The sequence below is a fragment of the Dipteris shenzhenensis genome, chromosome 32, assembly GCF_047967505.1.
Source record: "Dipteris shenzhenensis isolate YYH24624 ecotype China chromosome 32, Dip_SZ_1.0, whole genome shotgun sequence".
NCBI classification, from domain to species: domain Eukaryota; kingdom Viridiplantae; phylum Streptophyta; class Polypodiopsida; order Gleicheniales; family Dipteridaceae; genus Dipteris; species Dipteris shenzhenensis.
In genome coordinates, this window is record NC_141627.1 from 40,637,299 (window position 1) to 40,656,427 (window position 19,129).

At 37.7% G+C, this 19,129-nt stretch overlaps 1 protein-coding gene across 1 annotated transcript in view; it reads right to left on the minus strand.

Moving 5' to 3' along the window:
* Nucleotides 1–12,622: 12,622 nt before the first annotated feature.
* The window catches only part of LOC147880755 (radial spoke protein 14-like), an 88,462-nt gene continuing 81,955 nt past the window's right edge, over nucleotides 12,623–19,129 (minus strand). The window contains exons 8-10 of the mRNA XM_087371206.1: nucleotides 13,397–13,513; nucleotides 13,013–13,124; nucleotides 12,623–12,833 (exon numbers count right to left, since the gene is read on the minus strand). Of these exons, the coding sequence (XP_087227332.1) occupies nucleotides 12,672–12,833; nucleotides 13,013–13,124; nucleotides 13,397–13,513 (391 nt within the window). The 3' untranslated portion in view covers nucleotides 12,623–12,671. The remainder of the gene's footprint in view (nucleotides 12,834–13,012; nucleotides 13,125–13,396; nucleotides 13,514–19,129) is intronic.

Genomic DNA, 19,129 nt, shown 5'->3' on the forward strand with positions numbered 1-19,129 from the left:
TGTCGAAGACTTTGGAGAGATTTCGTTGTTAACAAGTGGCTTAATTTCCAAAAGGCTTAATTTTTTATTGCCGCCACCACCTTAATTGACTTACTCGTACTATTGCTTAGGTTAATTTTTTTGATCTGCATAGCTACTATTGCTAATAGCGCAAAACACCAACTGGGGGGGCCTATTCCTTCCGAACACTCTATGCATCCCAAGCTCAAGCTTTTTTTCCCAACTCTAGCATGTTACATTTGAATGTCCTTGTATAGTCTTATTGAGTGTGTAATAATGTTCTATAGAGTTCCCATGCAAGGGTTCATGGCAATTCCATGGACCTCTTAGCTTACACACATGGAAGCCAATTTATCTTCGCATTGGAATTCTCATATCCCACCTTAGGTTTATTTGTCCACATGTAAGATTCCTAACATTTAATCTAGCCCTTCGTACTCTCAAGCGATCAACATATCTAACTTAGACCTCACTCACTAAGAAGAGTTTATATACTTATATTTAAAATATGTTACCCACACCTTACTGGTACTACCTCTACGTGTATAATCCGTAACACCCTCATATTCTCAAGCAATCAACACTCACTAAGAAGAGTGTTTGAGATTTGTTTCAAAAGATACATAAGCCATAGTTGCACTACAAATAAGCTTTCCTTCTTGAACATCCTTTTTGCACCAAAGAGTAGCAAAAGATATCTTGCCATTTCCTTGCATTGGAGTTCCCTCATCTTTATCACATCCCACTTTCTAGCTATGTAACTTTCCGTGTCCATTAAACATAGTTTAAAATATTGTAAGCATTGGAGATAGCTACACAAAAGTCTATCCCATCGCTTTCTTCAACAAACAACAAATGCAAATTATGAGCGATCCTTCTAATGCCCTCGCTACTGTTATTGGTTTCCCTAGTTTAAGACATTGTTCACTGTGTATCGTGTATTACTGATGTACATATTTTATTATTTTTATCAGTGCAACCCCTCTTAAATCTAAACAAATTTCTTTGCCCACCTCTAGAATAATTTAGAATCATTCTCATCAAGTTAAATGGCTATTCTAAAGTCAACAAACCCCACTATTGATCAAAGAAACAATGATACAAATTATGAAGCATCCTTAATACCCTCACTCACATAACCCAAGAATTTATATGTCAAAATATAGTACGACTTTACATCAACATGGCCCACATCATGCACAAAAGGAGTCTCTTCCCTCTTAATTTGAACACCATGCCTCAACCTCTTGTATACTTCTAATCAAGTGTGACACTATCTTGTCATATATTCCGAGTGGATCTTATGATAATGTTTTTTGGACATAAAGGTTTTGTCTTGTCTATGTATCAATAATAATGCTTTGTAATAAAAGATATCTAATTAAAACCTTAGCTAATTTTATGAGAACTCAAAATGTGCAGTTTGTAATGCGCATTACATTTCATAATATATTAATGATGACAAATTTCACATCATTTGCTTGTAACCCAAATGTGCACCAAAAACTACTTCTAAACCATTTCTTATGAGTAACCTTCCTCATGTGCCACAATACCTTCCACCAAGCATGACAAAGACATTAGGCCATGTACTTTAAACTAAAATTTTGCATGTCTATCACATCCCAATTTCAAAATTGACAAAACTTTCCTTCTCCATAAATAAGACAATTCTAAATTCCTACTAATGGGGCTACATGATATGGCATATCATGTCCACAATATCAAAAACTTAGTCTAAGATGGGACCCATTCTATTGAACTCAATTGCAAAAAATCAAATGGATGCCTAGAAAGTATAGTTTTAAACAAAACTTTGAAGCAAGCTTATAACAAAGTGTGATTTGTGGAATGAGGATCTCTCTCTCTCTCTCTCTCTCTACATACATGTGTGTGTGTAAATAATTCAGTATCTCATCATATAAATGAGCCATATATTTAATTCCAAGTAATATTACCAAAAATTAAAAAATGTTTTTATAAATGGAAAAAAGATACATATAATTCAAACATTATATTGATCATTTTCTGAAGTAAAAGGCAAAAGACATTTCTATCGATATTTGATGAAATCCAAAAGAGATAATAATGTATTTTCAAGGGGTAGCCAAGGTAGTCATGTACTTGATAGCAATTATTTGAGGAAGGAAGACTATACCTGCCAACCAACCAGAAAATAATGAAAGTTAGAACTTTACTGCTTATTGAATGGGTGCCAGGTATCCAAGCATTCTTTCCATGTTTGAATTGACCACAGATGGACCCACAAAATGTGTCCATGAACTTAGCTCGAATGGGCATGAGTTGTTGGAGAGTTTCAAAGTGGAAAGCAAAACATGAGAGTGTATCCCACAAGAGAGCTTGACTCAACTGGAAAGCTCCTGTGAATAGTTACCAATGAAAGTACTACTCATGGGATCTATGAAACTGAGATGTGAGGAAACAAAATAGACTAGACTAATTAAACTAGGACTAGCCTACATAACCATACCATTGCATATGTTAGTTACAAACAGAAAACTAGTCTTTTGTATTGTGGGCATAAAGAATTAAAAATTAAATGAAGTAAAAAGAAATTAACAAATTAACTTCTATCAAGCTAAAGGAACCTAGACATCTTTTTGAATTAAATACAAAAGATCTCCATGACCATTATTACAAGGAGGGCATACATTAAGAAATCATACTATCATTAATATATATATATATAGAGCCACAAGAAATCACAAGGGAGACGAAAGGGGCTCTAACTAGATAACAATAAATTATAGTTAGTTAAACTCATTGGGTTACCTAATAGGGGAAAAAGGTTAGTATATGGGTTAGTGTGTCTAATGAGTACCAAGGAAAGTATAGAAAGGGTAGGGGTATTAAGTGTTTATGAGCATGCAAGAGGTACATAGAGACCCTTCGCACATTCAAACAAAGCCGATAACAAAGAGATAGTAAGGTAAGGGCAGCAAGCTACAGGCACCGAGGAGCAAAGTGTATCACCTGTAGTCCTTGAAGCTCTGAGGCTCATTTTTAGCTTCCATCACTGAGGTCATCAAAGCAAATTTGACCTTTTTCTTATTTTTTTGAGTGCTGGCCCTGGTTTTCCCCAAAGTAGGCTGATCCTTAGCATCTTGAATGGTCAACCTTACCCAACGTGGAATAGATTTCTCTGCTGTACGACTCGGGGTTGCATCGACATCTTTAGTGGCCTCATGACGTTGATAATGTTTCCAAACATGAGGCTGTCGAAAGGCAAGCATAGGTATGAATAGAGGGAAAGTAGGTATAGAGAAGAGCACTAGAATTACACAAGCGAAGGGAAAGAGCCAACCTACATTGACTCCATAGTAAGGAAGCGGCAAGTTTAGGGATGCACAGAGGAAGGCTAATGCGTGAGGATGGGGAGGCTAGGGGTCTTAGGAACCGAGTTGAGGGTTTAATTAAGTAGGCTAATGCACCGAACACATTCAATGCCCACCAAAAATGGGTATGTCTATCCTTATCCTTATGTTCATGATGGGATAATACAAGGATAATAAGCTCAAGATTAATAATTATTCGTAAAAAATCTTTTTCGATTTAAGCAAAACATCAACATCTCATATAAATTCCAATACAAAATCCATGAGCTAATTGCGTAAATAAAAAATCATGATAAATTATTAGGAATTGTGCCACTTGTAAGTAGTCTAGGGACAATGTCCAACTTATTGCATGCTCCAAAAGCTACATTCCACTAGATGTTACTGTTGTAATAACATCCAATTAGGGGATCTGCAACCAAAACAACCTAAGTTAATATAAAATCCAAAAAGAATAAATAATGTCTTAAGTGTATGAAACTTATAATTGTATGTGTGTGTGTGTGCTTGTGTGGAAAATAGAGCGTGAAAGTGTGTGTAAAGCATTAAAATGTGTGGGTGCGTGTGCATGTGTGTGTGTCCATTATGGTGGGTTTACAAAGTGTGTGTGTGTGTGTGCGCGCCTACCCCCATCCCTGAGGGAAGGTCCACACAGTGGGGAGTAAGCCCACTATGTGGAACTTACCCCCCACCTAAGAGTTTAATAAGTTGATTAATGTCAAATTTTAACCCTGGAAACTTAATATTAAAAAAAAAACCTAATATTTTTCATATTAATAAATGTTTTAAATACATTTTTCCCAAAAAGGTGAATTAATCTGAGAAGATCAATATAGGCACAAGTGATATGTGATGCATTATATAAAAGTGGTAAGACTTGTGAAATACAAACTTTATAGGCACAATTTTTTGGCGTATTACTGTTTGCATGAATGAAAGAAATATTGGGGCAAGGTAATTTATCTTTCTTCCAACATGTGCGTGTTTCAAAGTCACCAATAAATGGTCTGATAAGTGTAATGGAAGTATTAAGAAAAGTGGTAGAACAAGTGTCATAAGTGAGCTTTATATTAATAATATCCAGAGGGTATATACAATATGGGTCATTAGGATCAATCAATTTATTATGAGAAAGGCATTTTATGATAAAGTCATTGTTAACAAATGCAAGGTCATCCATATACCTAAATGATAAATAGAAAGATTTAAGCATATCACTTTGTTTTAGTTTAGAAAGTTTTTGAATAAACTCTAATTCAAACCATGCCAGATAAAGATTACACCACAAAGGTGAACAAGAATATCCCATGGGGATACCCTTAGTTTGTATATACATCATATCCCCATGTTTAGAGAAGCAATTATCTAAAACAAAGGTATTTAAAATGAAATTATTGAAAGTAATACTACATTCTTTGATTTTTTTGGTTAATAGAAAAGATTTCCTATGTTTTTTGAAACCACAATAGCCAAGGGTTTGTGTAATTTTAATAAAATTATGGAGTGATTCGATAAGACTATTGGGTCCTTGATGCGGGATAGCTTCATAACATGATGTAACATCAAACATAAAAATAGAGTACATGTGTTTAGGCAAGTTTACAAGGACATCATACTCATTTTGGATAATCTAGTATGCATTAGTTCTTACCTGTGAAAAGGTATATAGATCTTTATGCAACCTGTCCGTGTATTCTTGAATACCAATATCTAAGGCTTTAAGCAGTTTAGTAATACGATCAGTAATGTTCGAGAATATGCAATTATGAGCATTAGTTAGCCATCTTAATAAATTTTTGTGTATTTTATAAGTACCCATAATGTATGGGATAGAAGATGAAGTAGGGATGTTAATATCAAAGGGTTGAGAGAACGTTGTAACAAGCTTAGCAATTTTCCCTTCATTAATGGTGGAAAGCAAAAATTCAGGGGAATTAAGTCGTTGAAGGGCTAAGCTTCTAATGAGAGACTTATAGATGAAAGTAGGGGTTTGGCTGATTTGTCCAAGCCACAAACGAAAAGGTGGTCATTGAGATATCTAATTTCATCCATAATATTGGGGTTTTGGAACCATGGTTCTTGATTAAACCTATGATTGGGGAAAAGGTTATTGAAGTTCCTTTGGACAATGTTTCTAATAAAACTATGGTGGTCAATAATTTCATTTATGCACATCCAGTTGCATACTTTCGACCAAGCATTTTTTAATTCTTTAATGGTTGGATATGGGTTAATGGGAACTTGAGGAATGTGGTTCAGACCTTTTCTCATAAAATCTTGTAGGTGAGGATGTCTACACAAGGTAGGGTTAGTTGATAATATGTGGGTGCCAAATCCTTCAAATTCCCTAATAAAAGGTTTAAATCTATTTGAAGTAGAGCATATGCAACCTAGGGTTTTGGAATCAAAATTAGCAAATGTGCCAAAAGGTTTATGAAGTGAACAAGCTAAATTTTTAGAGTATTTCCAACTAAAGCCAATATTAAATGCAGAAAAAGTTTTATTAATGTTAAATCTCTCCAAGACTTCTAAAAACATCTTTTCAAGTGAAATGAAGTCAAAAAGTTTATTAACAAAAAGAAGATGAATAAATATTTTAGTTCTAGTTTTCTTTTTACTAAGCGTAAGTAAGCCATTTGGTTTTAAGAATTCTTACCTACTCATCTTTGGTATTGAAGTCAAGTTCTTTAGTCGTATCACTGAACTCTTTAGACCCACGAAACATCTGTGGCTTCTTTGATGTGGATGCCATAGAGCTGGAAGTAATGGAGAGTCTTTTAGAGTCCTTGCCCTTGGTTGGTTTGAGAATTAACTCGATTGTATTAGAGATAGGAGTATTGAGCAGCTGAGGAAGCAGGGGGGAGTTGGGGGTATAAAGAGCTAAGTTGCGAGCACCTCTAACATATATTTATGGAACCAGAAGTAAACTAAGAGAGCTGCTAGAAATTCGGAAGGGAAAGAGGCAACCCAACCAATAAAGGCATAAACAAGAGCTGGTCTGGAAGAGAAAGAAAAAAAGTGGGGAAGATTTTGAAAAACGTACCATAGAAGATGATCAAACCAAATGATGGAGGCCGAATAGGAGGAATTAGGGTTAGATTTTTCGCATTGACACTTGAGGGTCTAAAAGTGTTCTAACAATTTTTGAGAATTTTTTTGGGTTCTTGGATTTTATCTTGATTGACAGGTCCTTTTGTTCTAGCAATGAGTGCTGGACTGAGTGCTGGACTAGAGCATTTTGGCGGGTCTATGTCTGAGAGTTTAATTTGGCTAAGCTCAAAGCAAAAGTCATTAGAAAGAAGATGTTTAACTTGGATGGTGGCAGATTTACAATAGTCAACAAATTCAGAGGGGAAGCTACGAATCAGAGCTAGGGAAGTAATAGAAAAAGGGGCTCTATGGTTTATAACCTCGAAATCCCATAATTTATGTTCTAGATGAATAGAATCTAACTCAAGTTGTCTAGGAGGGAGGAGAGGGCTGGCTCCCAAAAAGGCTTAGGAAATACCTTCCTGTAATGAGGTAGTAATTGGTTGGGATGCCAAAGCTAAAAGAGCCTCTTTTTCTTTGTTATCCAAGAGATCAAAATCAACAAGAGGATTAACAATATCAGGTACCTTTTGCTTTCTACAAGGATAGGAGGAATGCCATTTAATTGAAAGAGTTTGTTCACAATGGAAGGAAGAGTTGAGAAATAGAAATTAAGGTCGCATGCATCTTGGCAATCAACAATAGGAAGGAAAGAAAGAAGTTTGTTGAAAGCTTATAGAAAATCAGATTGGTCTCTTTTTGATGCAACCAATAAAGCAATCCAATCATTGACAGAAGCAATGGTAAAGGCAGAGGGAGTCTTTTCCAAAGAGGCTCTTTTTTCAAAGTCTAGTAATTTCTTGTGGAAATTTGGCCCTTTAAAACAAGACAGGATACATTGAGTACCAATACGTGGAATAGGTAAACTGACATTAGTTGCAGAGAACCCCAACTTAACTAGGGAAGGGATCCAAGTAGTTTGCACAGGAAGAGAGGGTTAGTATGATAAATGGGGAAAAGCAAGATTAGGGAGAAAAATGAGTAATTAATTACTAGTAATAATTACTTTAGAAATAAATATATGGTAGTAGCCCGACCAAGGGCTACTTGGGAAATTCCAATGTCTTTAGAACATCAAATTGAAGGGAACTCAAAGAATGCCACCCCAAGAAGAAAGAAGTAGGAGGTGGTGGAGAAGATTATTCCACTTGAGCATAGAATGAAAGGGAAACTTCCTCGACATGTAGATTCCTTTTGTGCCCTTTCTTTTTCTTCACACTGCGGTTTTTAGTTTTTAAAGCAAAAAAAGTATCGAGGGGAAAATAAGACATATTAGCATATAATCCTCTACAACCAAAGTAGGATAGACCATCATGAGCATCAATAGTGCATGCTGTAGTCTAAAGAAAAGTTTCTTTTTTAGCCTGATGCAAGGAGGATGGAGCCTTTGCATTGGCATTCACTGTGGTGTTTTGTTGGTACTCAATCTCATGATCTTGAATCTTTTGGAACATGTGATCATGGTCCCTATTGAAGGTCTTGATGGCTTGCTAGCCATTCCAAGAAGTGAGAATCAGGATTAGTAATAGTGTCACTAAGCTGAAAAGCATTTCTAGAGAGCTAGATAAACCATAATGCTTGTTTGATTGTTTAAATTTATGGACTCGCCCATGAGAATGGACTTTTGCATGTTTTAGAGGCCAAGCTTCAAGCTTCCAGTACTACTTTATCCTAGCATCTATGTGTGAATTTTAATGTGCTTCATATTTTTAGTGTTACCCTGCATGGATTTATGGATTATGAACCCAATATGATGCCTTACATCTTCATGGATATCACTTCTAATCATCTAAGGATATGCTTGAATCCTTACCAATTCTTCAAAATGCCTACTAATATTATGAGGCACGACTATAGAAATTATAGGCTTATGGAAGGTTGTCATGTCTATATGATTCCAATGGATTCGTATATCTTATTTTGATGCCATATAAACATTTATAAGTATAACCTAGTTTGGGTCATATAGTGTATCAACTAATTCTTAAGGGGTTCAAGCTTCTTTATTTAAAAGTTAATAAACTTCTCATCCATTTGCATAGCCATTTCTATTTTTTTAAATATATATTATTTTACATGAGTAAAGGCTAAATTATACTATGATTTTGCCATAATTACAAAAGCATAGTTGTATACTTTGCATTTGCCTATGTGCAGGCGAATGCTTGAGTGCACGCGTGCACATGTACACACACACACACACACACACATACACACAAGTAGTTAAATATAATATTTTCCCTCAAGCAACACCAAAAACAATAGAAAGAAGGAGAACCCCTAGAAACGTTTTAGTCTGTGCCCAACAAAAGTTATAGAAATGAACTATCTAAACAGAATTTAAGGGTTCAAAAACAATTCATCCTTTGTTAACCCTCAAATAGGTCCGGTTGTCTTGTTATGGAAATACTTTGGATCCTCATATGCCTTCTTTATAAAAGGATTCTAAAGGGGAAATTAACGCATGCAAGGGGCCTTGTACCATGGGGTTCAAAAAGTAAATAGTTGAGCATGTTAACAATCACCAAAGTTCATATAATCTCCTTGATGAATGGTAGATTCACATTTTGATGGAATGTTTTGTAATCCTATTATTTGATCTAGAGTTACAAACCATTATATGGCTTGGGGTGAATAATAGGGTTGAGTACTATATGGCTTGGGACAATTAAAATGCGGTTCTAGTTGCTACTTTTGGTAGCTTTTCTATTCCCATTGCTTGATGTAGAGTCAACATGTGTTGCATGGGTTGAAATGGTGCCTTAGAAATGTTGGTTAATTAGGTAGACAATTGTACTTGACCAATTTGTCTTTATAAATAATGGTGCTCAGCTATTTCCCTTCATGAGAATCCCATTAGAGACTCTTATTCACATAGGGCAAAAAATTGAAGGTGCAATTCCATAATAATATTGTGTGTGTGTGTGTGTGTGTGTGTGTGTGCATGCATGCGTGCGTCTTTCTTGTTTTTTACTTTATTATCCTTCGAAAGTAGAGTGACTTACTTTTAACAAAAGAACATGATATTCCCTTATAAATATGGCTTGTTTTTATTCGAAGCAACTGTCTTATTAGCATCTTCATTTCAATAACGGAAAATCATGTCTGCTTATACAAGACCAAGTCCTTGCATTGTAGGAGATTTTCCTTTCTTGTATAACCCTTTCTGGAAATTTGAGAATCTTTTCGAACAAATAGCTTTTATCCTACGTACCTCTATTGCATACCATTTTATCATTTGTTAATAACTTCATGCTCATACTCAAAAACGATTTCCCTATTTTTTTACAGTAGAAAATAAAAGATTTATAATGAAAATACAATATTTATATTAGGCACCATATATATTAATAATGTATCTTAAATTTTCTTAAGCTTTCATGTTATCTTCGAATAGCATGCGACAATACAATTAAACACTTTACTTTACTGCTTTCAAATACTTTTCAAATTATTGTGTACACACTTCTCAAGCGATTACATAAGGCATCTCGACACATCTACAATCAAGTTCGAGACACCAGACGAGAGGAGGAGGCTAGTGGAGGAGGAGGAGGAGGAGGAGGAGGCTGGTGGAGTAGAGAGAGAGAGAGAGAGAGAGAGAGAGAGAGAGAGAGAGAGAGAGAGAGTCTAGCTTGGACCATGTGAGCATAGTGTTATAACTCGTTTAGAAAGATTTATATACAAGAGGTTTAACCCTCAACCCTAGGTGGTTGAAGGATTTGAGTTCCATGAGTAACACCAATGAGTAAAACAAGGAGGTCTTAGAATAATGCCTTGCTATGCTATGGTGGCATGGTAGATATGTACAAATGATTGTCTAATGGCACTAAAAGTAATAAATCTTAAGGGGTGAAGAGATTTAGTGCTAAGTGTGGAGGATAATTAAATAGTGCAAATGAAATCCTGTAGCAATTAGTGTGAACATGACCTTTATTGATCTATTAATGAGATTTATGGTTGGCGGCTTCTTGGGGGTCTCTACGTGAAATGTTTGGTCAAAGCAAGGTCAATATGTGGCTCTTCATATTGCACATGCAACTACGACAGACAATGGGTAGATTGTGTTGATTTTGTTGATTGAGACATGAGATTGAGCCACAAATAGGTAGGTCTACTTATAATTTGCATTGGAAGTGCCATGTCCATGGTGTGGATCCATTTGTAAGCATGTACAATGACTTATAGATAATTTTGTGTGGTTCTTTAATGTACATTTGCTTGTCTTTATTCTCATTATATGTTGTTAAAACTGTTGAAAATTTGGCCTTATTAAAAAAGGTTGCATTACTTAGAGATGATGTAGGCACGTCCTGGGTGTGTATGTCTTGCTAGAAGAGATTGTGCACTTACTACATACAAGCAAGCTTCTATCTAGCATAGGCAATAGACAATGCAACACTATTGGATGTCAAAACAATGCAACTTTGTATAAGACTATTGGATATCAAGAAAATGTAACTTTATATGAGACTATTGGACATCAACACAACCACAAGACTCCATGCAAATGTTTCATGGAAGAGGGATTGTTCTTAACTCATTTGTTGGGTATGGTAGCTCCAATAATGCTTGTAGTACCTTGGGCATGAATGTAGTGGCCATTAACTTTGTTGACCATATGTAATATGCCACATACAAAATGTTATTTTACATTTGCTTTATAAGTAGATATATATGGAATCTGATGGACATGAAATGGATAGATTCCTCAATTGCTTTGTAAGCAACTTACTGACCCTAATTTTCAAATGTAAGGGAGTTGGATGTGGTGATAAAACTTGAGTAAATCTTCCAAACATAGATCTCTTTTGAATGTCTTTCAATATTCTCCCACCCTAATTTTCAAATGTAAGGGAGTTGGATGTGGTGATAAAACTTGAGTAAATCTTCCAAACATAGATCTCTTTTGAATGTCTATCAATATTCTCCCATGCTCCTTGGTGTGTAGTTCTTATCATTCCTAATTTCTTAGTTTATTATAAGCTTGCGAATTCTATGATGTGCAAAGTCTCGAGGCATTATTCATGGTATCCCGAAGGTATTACACATTGTTGATAGCAAGAACAAATTTATTAACAACATTGTTGAGAAGAGTAGTTATGCTAGATAAGTGTCTTGCTATGATCTAGAAAATATAAAGTTTAAATCAATTGTTTTGGCATTTACATTTTGGAGAAAAATATGTGTTTCAGTGTGTGGGCTGATATAAGAACTTTTGAGAGCTCATGGTTTTGCAAATAAAATTTGAAATATGTCTTCCCTTATCGAAGGCTGGTATTTTATGGCTCCTTCTGATTATAACCACAAAACTAAGACTTTTGTAATAGTTGTAAGGTATTGAAAGATTACCTTAAATATGTTCTACCGAATGTTGATATAGCAAGAACAATAGGTTTCCTATTTATTGCTGCCTTGCCTAATACAATATTGTGATCACATTATGGTGTTACCCCTGACTCGCATGCAAGTTATTGGAAATGTTGACATTGGATGTAGAATGGATGACCATTTTTATTATTGAAAATGTTGACTTTGAATGTAGAATGGATGACCATTTTTATTATGGACTCATACTAGCTTGTTCTTGGAAAGACAGTTTGCACAATTGATCCTAGGATTTGACTTTACCTTTTCTACCCTGACTTGCAAGGTATGTACATAAAGCAAGGAGCTTAAATTTACACCTTAGTTACTAACATTAATGTGTATTGTGAGAGTACAAAACTGTAATCCTTCCTTTTTATAGAAGTTACACTCTTGGTCACCATAGCATGCTACATGCTATAAAATTCAACTCCTATCGCAAACCTCATCGACCGCAAGAAAATTTACTCATAAAATGTCAAAACCCTTATCAACTCAAAATATGATTTAGCTTAAGTTTAAAATGCAAATGAATAAAGCAAAATATTTCTTCATGTAGTATCCCAAGCAAAGGAAGGAACACCAAGATTGATATGAGTTTCGAAGAAATAATTTCTTATTGTTGACAAAAGAAGAAACCATAAGGTAGGAAGCAAAATAATTAGAAGAAATACGACACACATAGTAAGCAAAAGGATTACAAGAAATACAACATTAATATGTGAGGTAGATCTTTAGTGAAACGTACTAAGTCGAAGATGATGCATAGTTGTACATACCAATGAGGCAATTTACATTGTGTTGATTTTTCAAAGATTGTTCCAATTGAGGAAGAGGAAAAAATATTTTTGATTACATCTACTTTAAGGGCCTATGCTTAAATTTCAATTGTTGTAAAGCTGATTTTGCAAATCTTTTTTGAATTTGTGATTGAGAAGTTATCACAAGGTGTTGCAACAATGGTATTTTGTTTTGAAGTTGAGCTCTTCCACATGGATCCTCAGCAATATTAGTAACCAACTGTACCCAAAGAAAGCCAATTGTTCATATAATCATGAAGGCACATATCAAAGCATCTCATATTTCAAACATATTTACATACGTATGTGAATGTATATATAATAGCAATTCATTTTTTCATACCAAAATATAACATCATAATGTTCATATGAAACATTAGCCTTACAAGAGTTACCCACTTGTAGAGAGTTAAAAGAAAGGATGTTTGCACTTGAATCAATAAGAGGACCAAGCAAGGATATCCCATCTCCAACAATGAAATCCTTCTTTGCATCAATATTTATTGTCATACTAAAGGGACAAGAATAAATCGTAAGTGTTAAGTAAAACCTTCTCTCTCTCTCTCTCTCTCTCTCTCTCTCTCTCTCTGGAAACCAGATGAATCAAAGACAAATTATGGATTTCTACCTAGACAAAGTGATAAGTAACAACTCTTGTGGTATCATTCAGCGCTCTCTCTCTCTCTCTCTCTCTCTCCCTCTCTCTCTCTCACACTCACACACACACAAAGAATGAGACTTGTACAATATTTTTCTAATTAAAAAAAAAGTTTAAATATTTACCTCATGAGTGCGGATGCAGTTGCAGTTTGTAGGAGCGAATTGCCCGCTTTCAAAAGTGGTAAAATAACTTCTATCCCGAGGTTCTGTTGAGCTTCATACTTTCCATCTTTGTGCATACTAGAATGGAGGAATCTTAAAAATGTTAATAAATACTTTCAAATAACATGGCCAAGTCTTTTTTAATACTTTTTATATATGTATGCATGCTAATGTTTAGCATATGAGAATATCACTAGTGTCAAAGAGAAGGATGCTTTGGTACTCAAAAACTTATCATGTCTATGCTTACAATAATTTATAAGTGCTCTTAGATAATTTTAAAGTATTATTCACATTTCATGGAATGTTTTAGAATATAACTAGACTAATACATTGGAAGAAACTTGATGTATATGGTGTCGTGCATGTGGACATGTCCAAGCATGCACATTCAAACACACCTATACATGCACATGCTCATGCTCACAACACACTTGCGCGCTTGCGTGCTTGCACACATGCACCTATGCACATGCATTTATATGCACATGTGCACTACCATCTGCACGTGCACACATGCACACTCACAACCGGACATACCCATGCGAATGCATGCATGCACACACTTGCATGCATAGTAAAGCAGGAATGCACACCCACGGATATGGGTGTGCATGCCTCCCCCTTACACAAGCGAGCATGGACAGATGCACACATGCACATGTATGCACACGTGTGTTTGCATGTACATGCTTGTGTGCATGGGTGGATGTATAATCATACAACATGCATGCATACACAATACACACACAATCATGCACAAAAAATGCAATCCTATTTTTCATTATATTTCTTCTCTCTCTCTCACACACAAAAGCAAAAGTGAGATTCATGGAAGGGAGACCCTAGCACGATAAAGGTCCCACTAAGGAACATGATCTCAGAGGGAGGGAATAGATGTATAGGAATAAAAGGGAATTTTAATTTCTACCTAATGCACCTTTTTGTCACTTCACGCTCCATGGGAAGCTCGTGCTTATGTCATCGACCCTTGGGCTGCCCTTACAGTGGGGATTAAGTGCGAGGTCCCCTTTTTTTTTTAATGAAGGTCGACTCGAAGCAACTCCTTGGGTTGTTCGTGTTCTTGCTTGCCTGTGCAGTTGGTTGCTCCTCATCACACGGTCCCCTCTACCTTCCTCTTACTTTGAAGTGGCATGGCCACTCTATTGTGTAAAGATCCCTACTTGCAAGGGGATAAGTTTCTATAATTTAATCTACTTTAAGTTTACATGTTGTGACCAGCTTCAAACTTGTTTTGGTCTTGCAGGGTACCTTGTGCGCCTTCATCTTTCTAAATGGTTATTATGAGATGCTTCAATGTTTCCTACCATTCCCAAAGTTGGAGCTCACTTCTCAGCTTAAGGATTGGGGTCTACTTCGTTAGGGTTCATGCAGTGACCCATTATTATTGGATCACATCACTATAGCCAGCTTGTATAGGTTTTGATGCCTCCACCTTGGATTTCGAATAGGGCCTATGAGTCGTTATCGTAAGTAGTGGTGGAAGAGATTGCAGCAGCATTGGGAACTTCTTTCCTGGTTTTTGACTGAGTAGCTATAGGTATCAAACCACTAACATTACCAGCCGGAGTGATTTACCTTTTCCTTTATCTAGGACAGCAAGGGCTGGTTTGTTAGTTTTGTTTTCAGATTTAGAATTCCCAAGAGCATCCTTTTTTTGCACTGATGTAGGAAGTGCATCAGGGGACATCTTATGTAGAATTGCGAGACATTGTGAAGCCATATGCCCAAATTTACGGCATTAAAAAAAAACACCAGCAAAAAGGCCCCATTTGAGCTTGTAAAAAGCACTACCCATCGCAACATTGTTGACAATAACAGAATATGATTCTGGCATAGGGCATCCCTGTCCCACTTCTTGCGAAACATGCACTTCAGCCTGTTCTGGCTTTCAATAAATGATGAAGGTAGATGGATAGTCATGCAATGTCTGGTACAAGGGCGGATATTTGAGTTTGCCTTAATAAATGCTCCCCAATCCTTGCATCTCAGAGAGTCCATATGGCAGGACATGCAGCAGTTTCTTTGAAGATACTTTATTTGTGGGGATATTAATAATGCTCCATAGCAAGGGGATAATACCTCCGGTCATACACATATGCTGGTTTTTTAGCGTGAGCATTGGACTCAGCTAGTCCTTTAGCTGAGCCTCGCAGATCTTTGGAATGAAACACAGGCCTTGATTCCTGGTTACACATTTTCAGCAAAAATGCACAATCAAGCCATTGGGCATGCTTAGATTATTGGTATATGGTTGATGTGCACCAACATGATGCATTCACTTGCCATTTGTTGGTGGACAATGCATATCCGCGATGGTATCATTCTCCACTTTTGTTGAAGCTATCTTTTCACGAGATGCAAAATGCCAAGCTGCCTGATCAAAGGCCCCTTATTGTAAATAATAGTTGTTTGCAGCATGAGGCATACAAGGACATGGTCTGTAATGCCATTGCACAGAACCAAATAAATGTTGAATAAACATGGACTGCATTTATCACTCATATGCTGTCTGTAATTCGTGAATATGGGCAGAACAACATGCACCATCTTAGAGAGGACGTTGCCAAGGCTAAAAACATCTGTCAATTTTTTACAGTAATTAGTCACTTGAGGGATTATCCCCTGATGAGGACGCTCGTCTATGTCAGGCTGCATCTTCTACATGCAAGGATCACAGGAAATTTGAAAAATGGGAGACCAAGGCAAGGCAAAGAACCTTTTCAGATAAGGGCTTCTCGTCTACGGAATTTTTAAAAAGCAGGCACCATATAAGACAATGTGAAAACATTTTTCGGGTGGCTTTCTCGTCGCAAGATGTATTGTTAACACGACAGAAGATTCTTCGGCATGTGTGTCCAATTATGTCCCGTAGACAGGCCATGCACCAAGCGATGCAAAAAGAATGCCTTTTGAGGCTGGGATAAAGATTCGGCTCTAATTAAGGCCCTGCAGACTGAGGGTGTTGCCAGTATCTGGAGGCTGACTTGACGAATGCCAAAGAGAGAGAGATTAACATCTATGGGAGGCCTCGTGGGCTTGAGACAAAGAGCAATACAGAAATAACTCATACAAGCCATTGCGGGCTAAAGCAAAGGGCTTGCTAAGGCCCTTGCTAAGTGCTAGAGTGCTAAAGAATAGTGACAACAAAATAGCAAATAGCATCAAAACCCTCAAAATATCAGGTGCTCAGATGTAATGCTCTGGGTACCCTACGAGGCTCCATCTATCTGGGCTCCGTGATGACTCTCTGGAGAGATGCAAAGATCTCTCAAATCTGTGTTTGTCGAGCCGTCACATGTGCTGGTGGGGGGCGTGGTCTCCTCGATCTTTGTATCCCGTGGGCTACATCAAGAGTGATGCCTCGTCTATGACGGTCCCCTCTGAGGAGATTTGAGATGGACCAGACCTCGATCATGCCAAACTTCACAAGGAGTTTTTGTTTTCAAAGCCTTAGCGGGAGCCCAATTCAAAACATAGTTTGCACACATGGGACTTAGTGCCCTCGTGCCCTCATATCTTCGTCTAGCTCATCCTCGACCTCATTAGGGGCTGACTCAGGTGCATAGAAATCTGACACGTGTATGTGCTTGGCTGAGCTCAATATCCTGTGGCATGGCCGCCCTCTACTGCTCTCTGATCTGGCGTACCAGTGTCTCTATTCGTTGCATCTCGAGTAGGAAGAGTCCAATGGATCCTATCTAACATTGGTGATCACCAATCCTTTTCTTTATCCAATTATTTCTAAGCCACCCCTCAAGGAAGGCAGTTGGAGGTCTAGGTCTTGGGAGATATATCCTATTAGAGCATGAGATTCCAACCACTCTATGGATTGCTCTAATCTATCTTCATCAAGAAAGGCAGCCACTATACCTTTAAGAGGTGGCTTCTCCTCATCTTCAAGCTGTTGATTCTCTTGCTGATGTTGTCGTGGGTCTTCTGGTGCATGTCCTTCAGCTTCTCCTCTGGAGAATGCTGGCTTGGTCCCTCCGCTTGCACCTGCTGATGACTTGGTCTCTCCCTTTGCGCAATCATCGGAGTTAGTAGTGAGGGAGGGTGTTCTGCCTCCTGCATAGCTGGCTGCTCTGCGCCCGTCTGTGGATTGTGGATAGGGGCTCTTGGAGGGCGACCGCACGTTCTCTTTCTCCTGGCTCGATATCCACCTCTCCCTCGAGGGGTCTGCATAATTATTGCTTGGCCTTCGACTCTTATCTGTATTTCCTCCAGGTTCTCCTGCTGCTCCCCAGTTCTCTCCGTTGGGGGAGGTTCGTTGATTGAAGGCGTTACATCTCTCACTTGCTCCATCTTGCTCACCTTTGTTGTAGAGCCAGAAGCACGATGTGTGAACGGGGGGGTGAAGAGACCTCCATGGAATTCTTGGACAATGCCCGCGTATGAGGGCCTTGCTGCTGGTTTGGGAAGTTCACTGCCAGAGGTTGGAGATTGGGATACCGAAGTACCAGCTCTTTTTGGCTCATGCTCTTCAGAGGGAGAAAAGTTCGTGTTTTTCAGCGGTGGGAAGTGAGAGCAGTCACCTCGAACGATATTACCTTCAGGACACCAGACGCATTGTCAAAGTGGTCAGCATCAAATCCATGCAAAGGGGGAACCTCTGTATTTAGAGTTTTGGTCTCAAGACTTCAATCCTGACAAGCCTAGATCTACTTTTGTCCATGTTTGGGTAAAGCTCCCTGACCTTCCTTTCTCTTTGGTTAACCAAGCTCCTAACCTTTGCAGAAGCTTAGGACAAGTCATAGATGTAGAGAAGGAACAATTTATTAATCGTAGAGGTCACCCCCAAGTTTGTGTCACGTTAGATGTTGCTAAGGAACTCCCAAAGACACTGGTAATTGTAAACAAAAATGGGAGTTTTATTTATGGAACAGCCTCTGGTCTATAAGAACCTTCCCAACTCCTGCTTTCTGTGTGGATTGTCATCTCACACAGTTAAAAGTTGCCCTCTAAAGAGGAATAGACCTAACCAAACTTAGGAATCAGCTCAACAACAGGTCAGTCACCCCCCCAAGCCTAAGTGGACTGACAAAGACAAACAAAAGAATCAGCCTTTGGAGAAAAGTGCAGGAGCAGGGACAGATAAGGGGTCAGTCAAGGAGGCAGAGGAACAAAGGAAGCCTGATTCAACAAGAGAAAGAAAGAGTTACTTTTCCACTGGCCACCAACAATGCATTTGAGGCACTCATTGACCGAGAAACAGAGAAATGGATACAGGATGCCAAAATGGAAGAGGCTAAAATTAAGCCTGGCTGGTCCAGGGAGTTTGAGGAGGATGTCAACCACTTAGATGCTAGTATGAGTGAGTCTGATGTTGGGGAATCAGAGGAAGAACTTCCTCTTGCACAAAAACAAGTAAGACTTCTGAAGCCCCTGTCAAACCTCAAGCCATTGCCCAGAACAAGAGAAGGATCTCTCAAGTCAAAGGTCAGAGTACTCCACCCAAAAGCCCTGTCCCCAAGGCAAAAAAGGGGAAGAGTAAGAGTGGTAAATAAAACATACACATTTCTCACACTCAATGTTTGTGGGTTAACTTACCCTTGGAGGAGTCAAGAGCTAGCCAAGTGGCTGAGGGAAAACTCAACTTTTCTTGTGTTACAAGAGGTTAAAGTTATCAATGACACCTTAGAAAATAGGTTTAAAAACGTTGATAATAGGAGA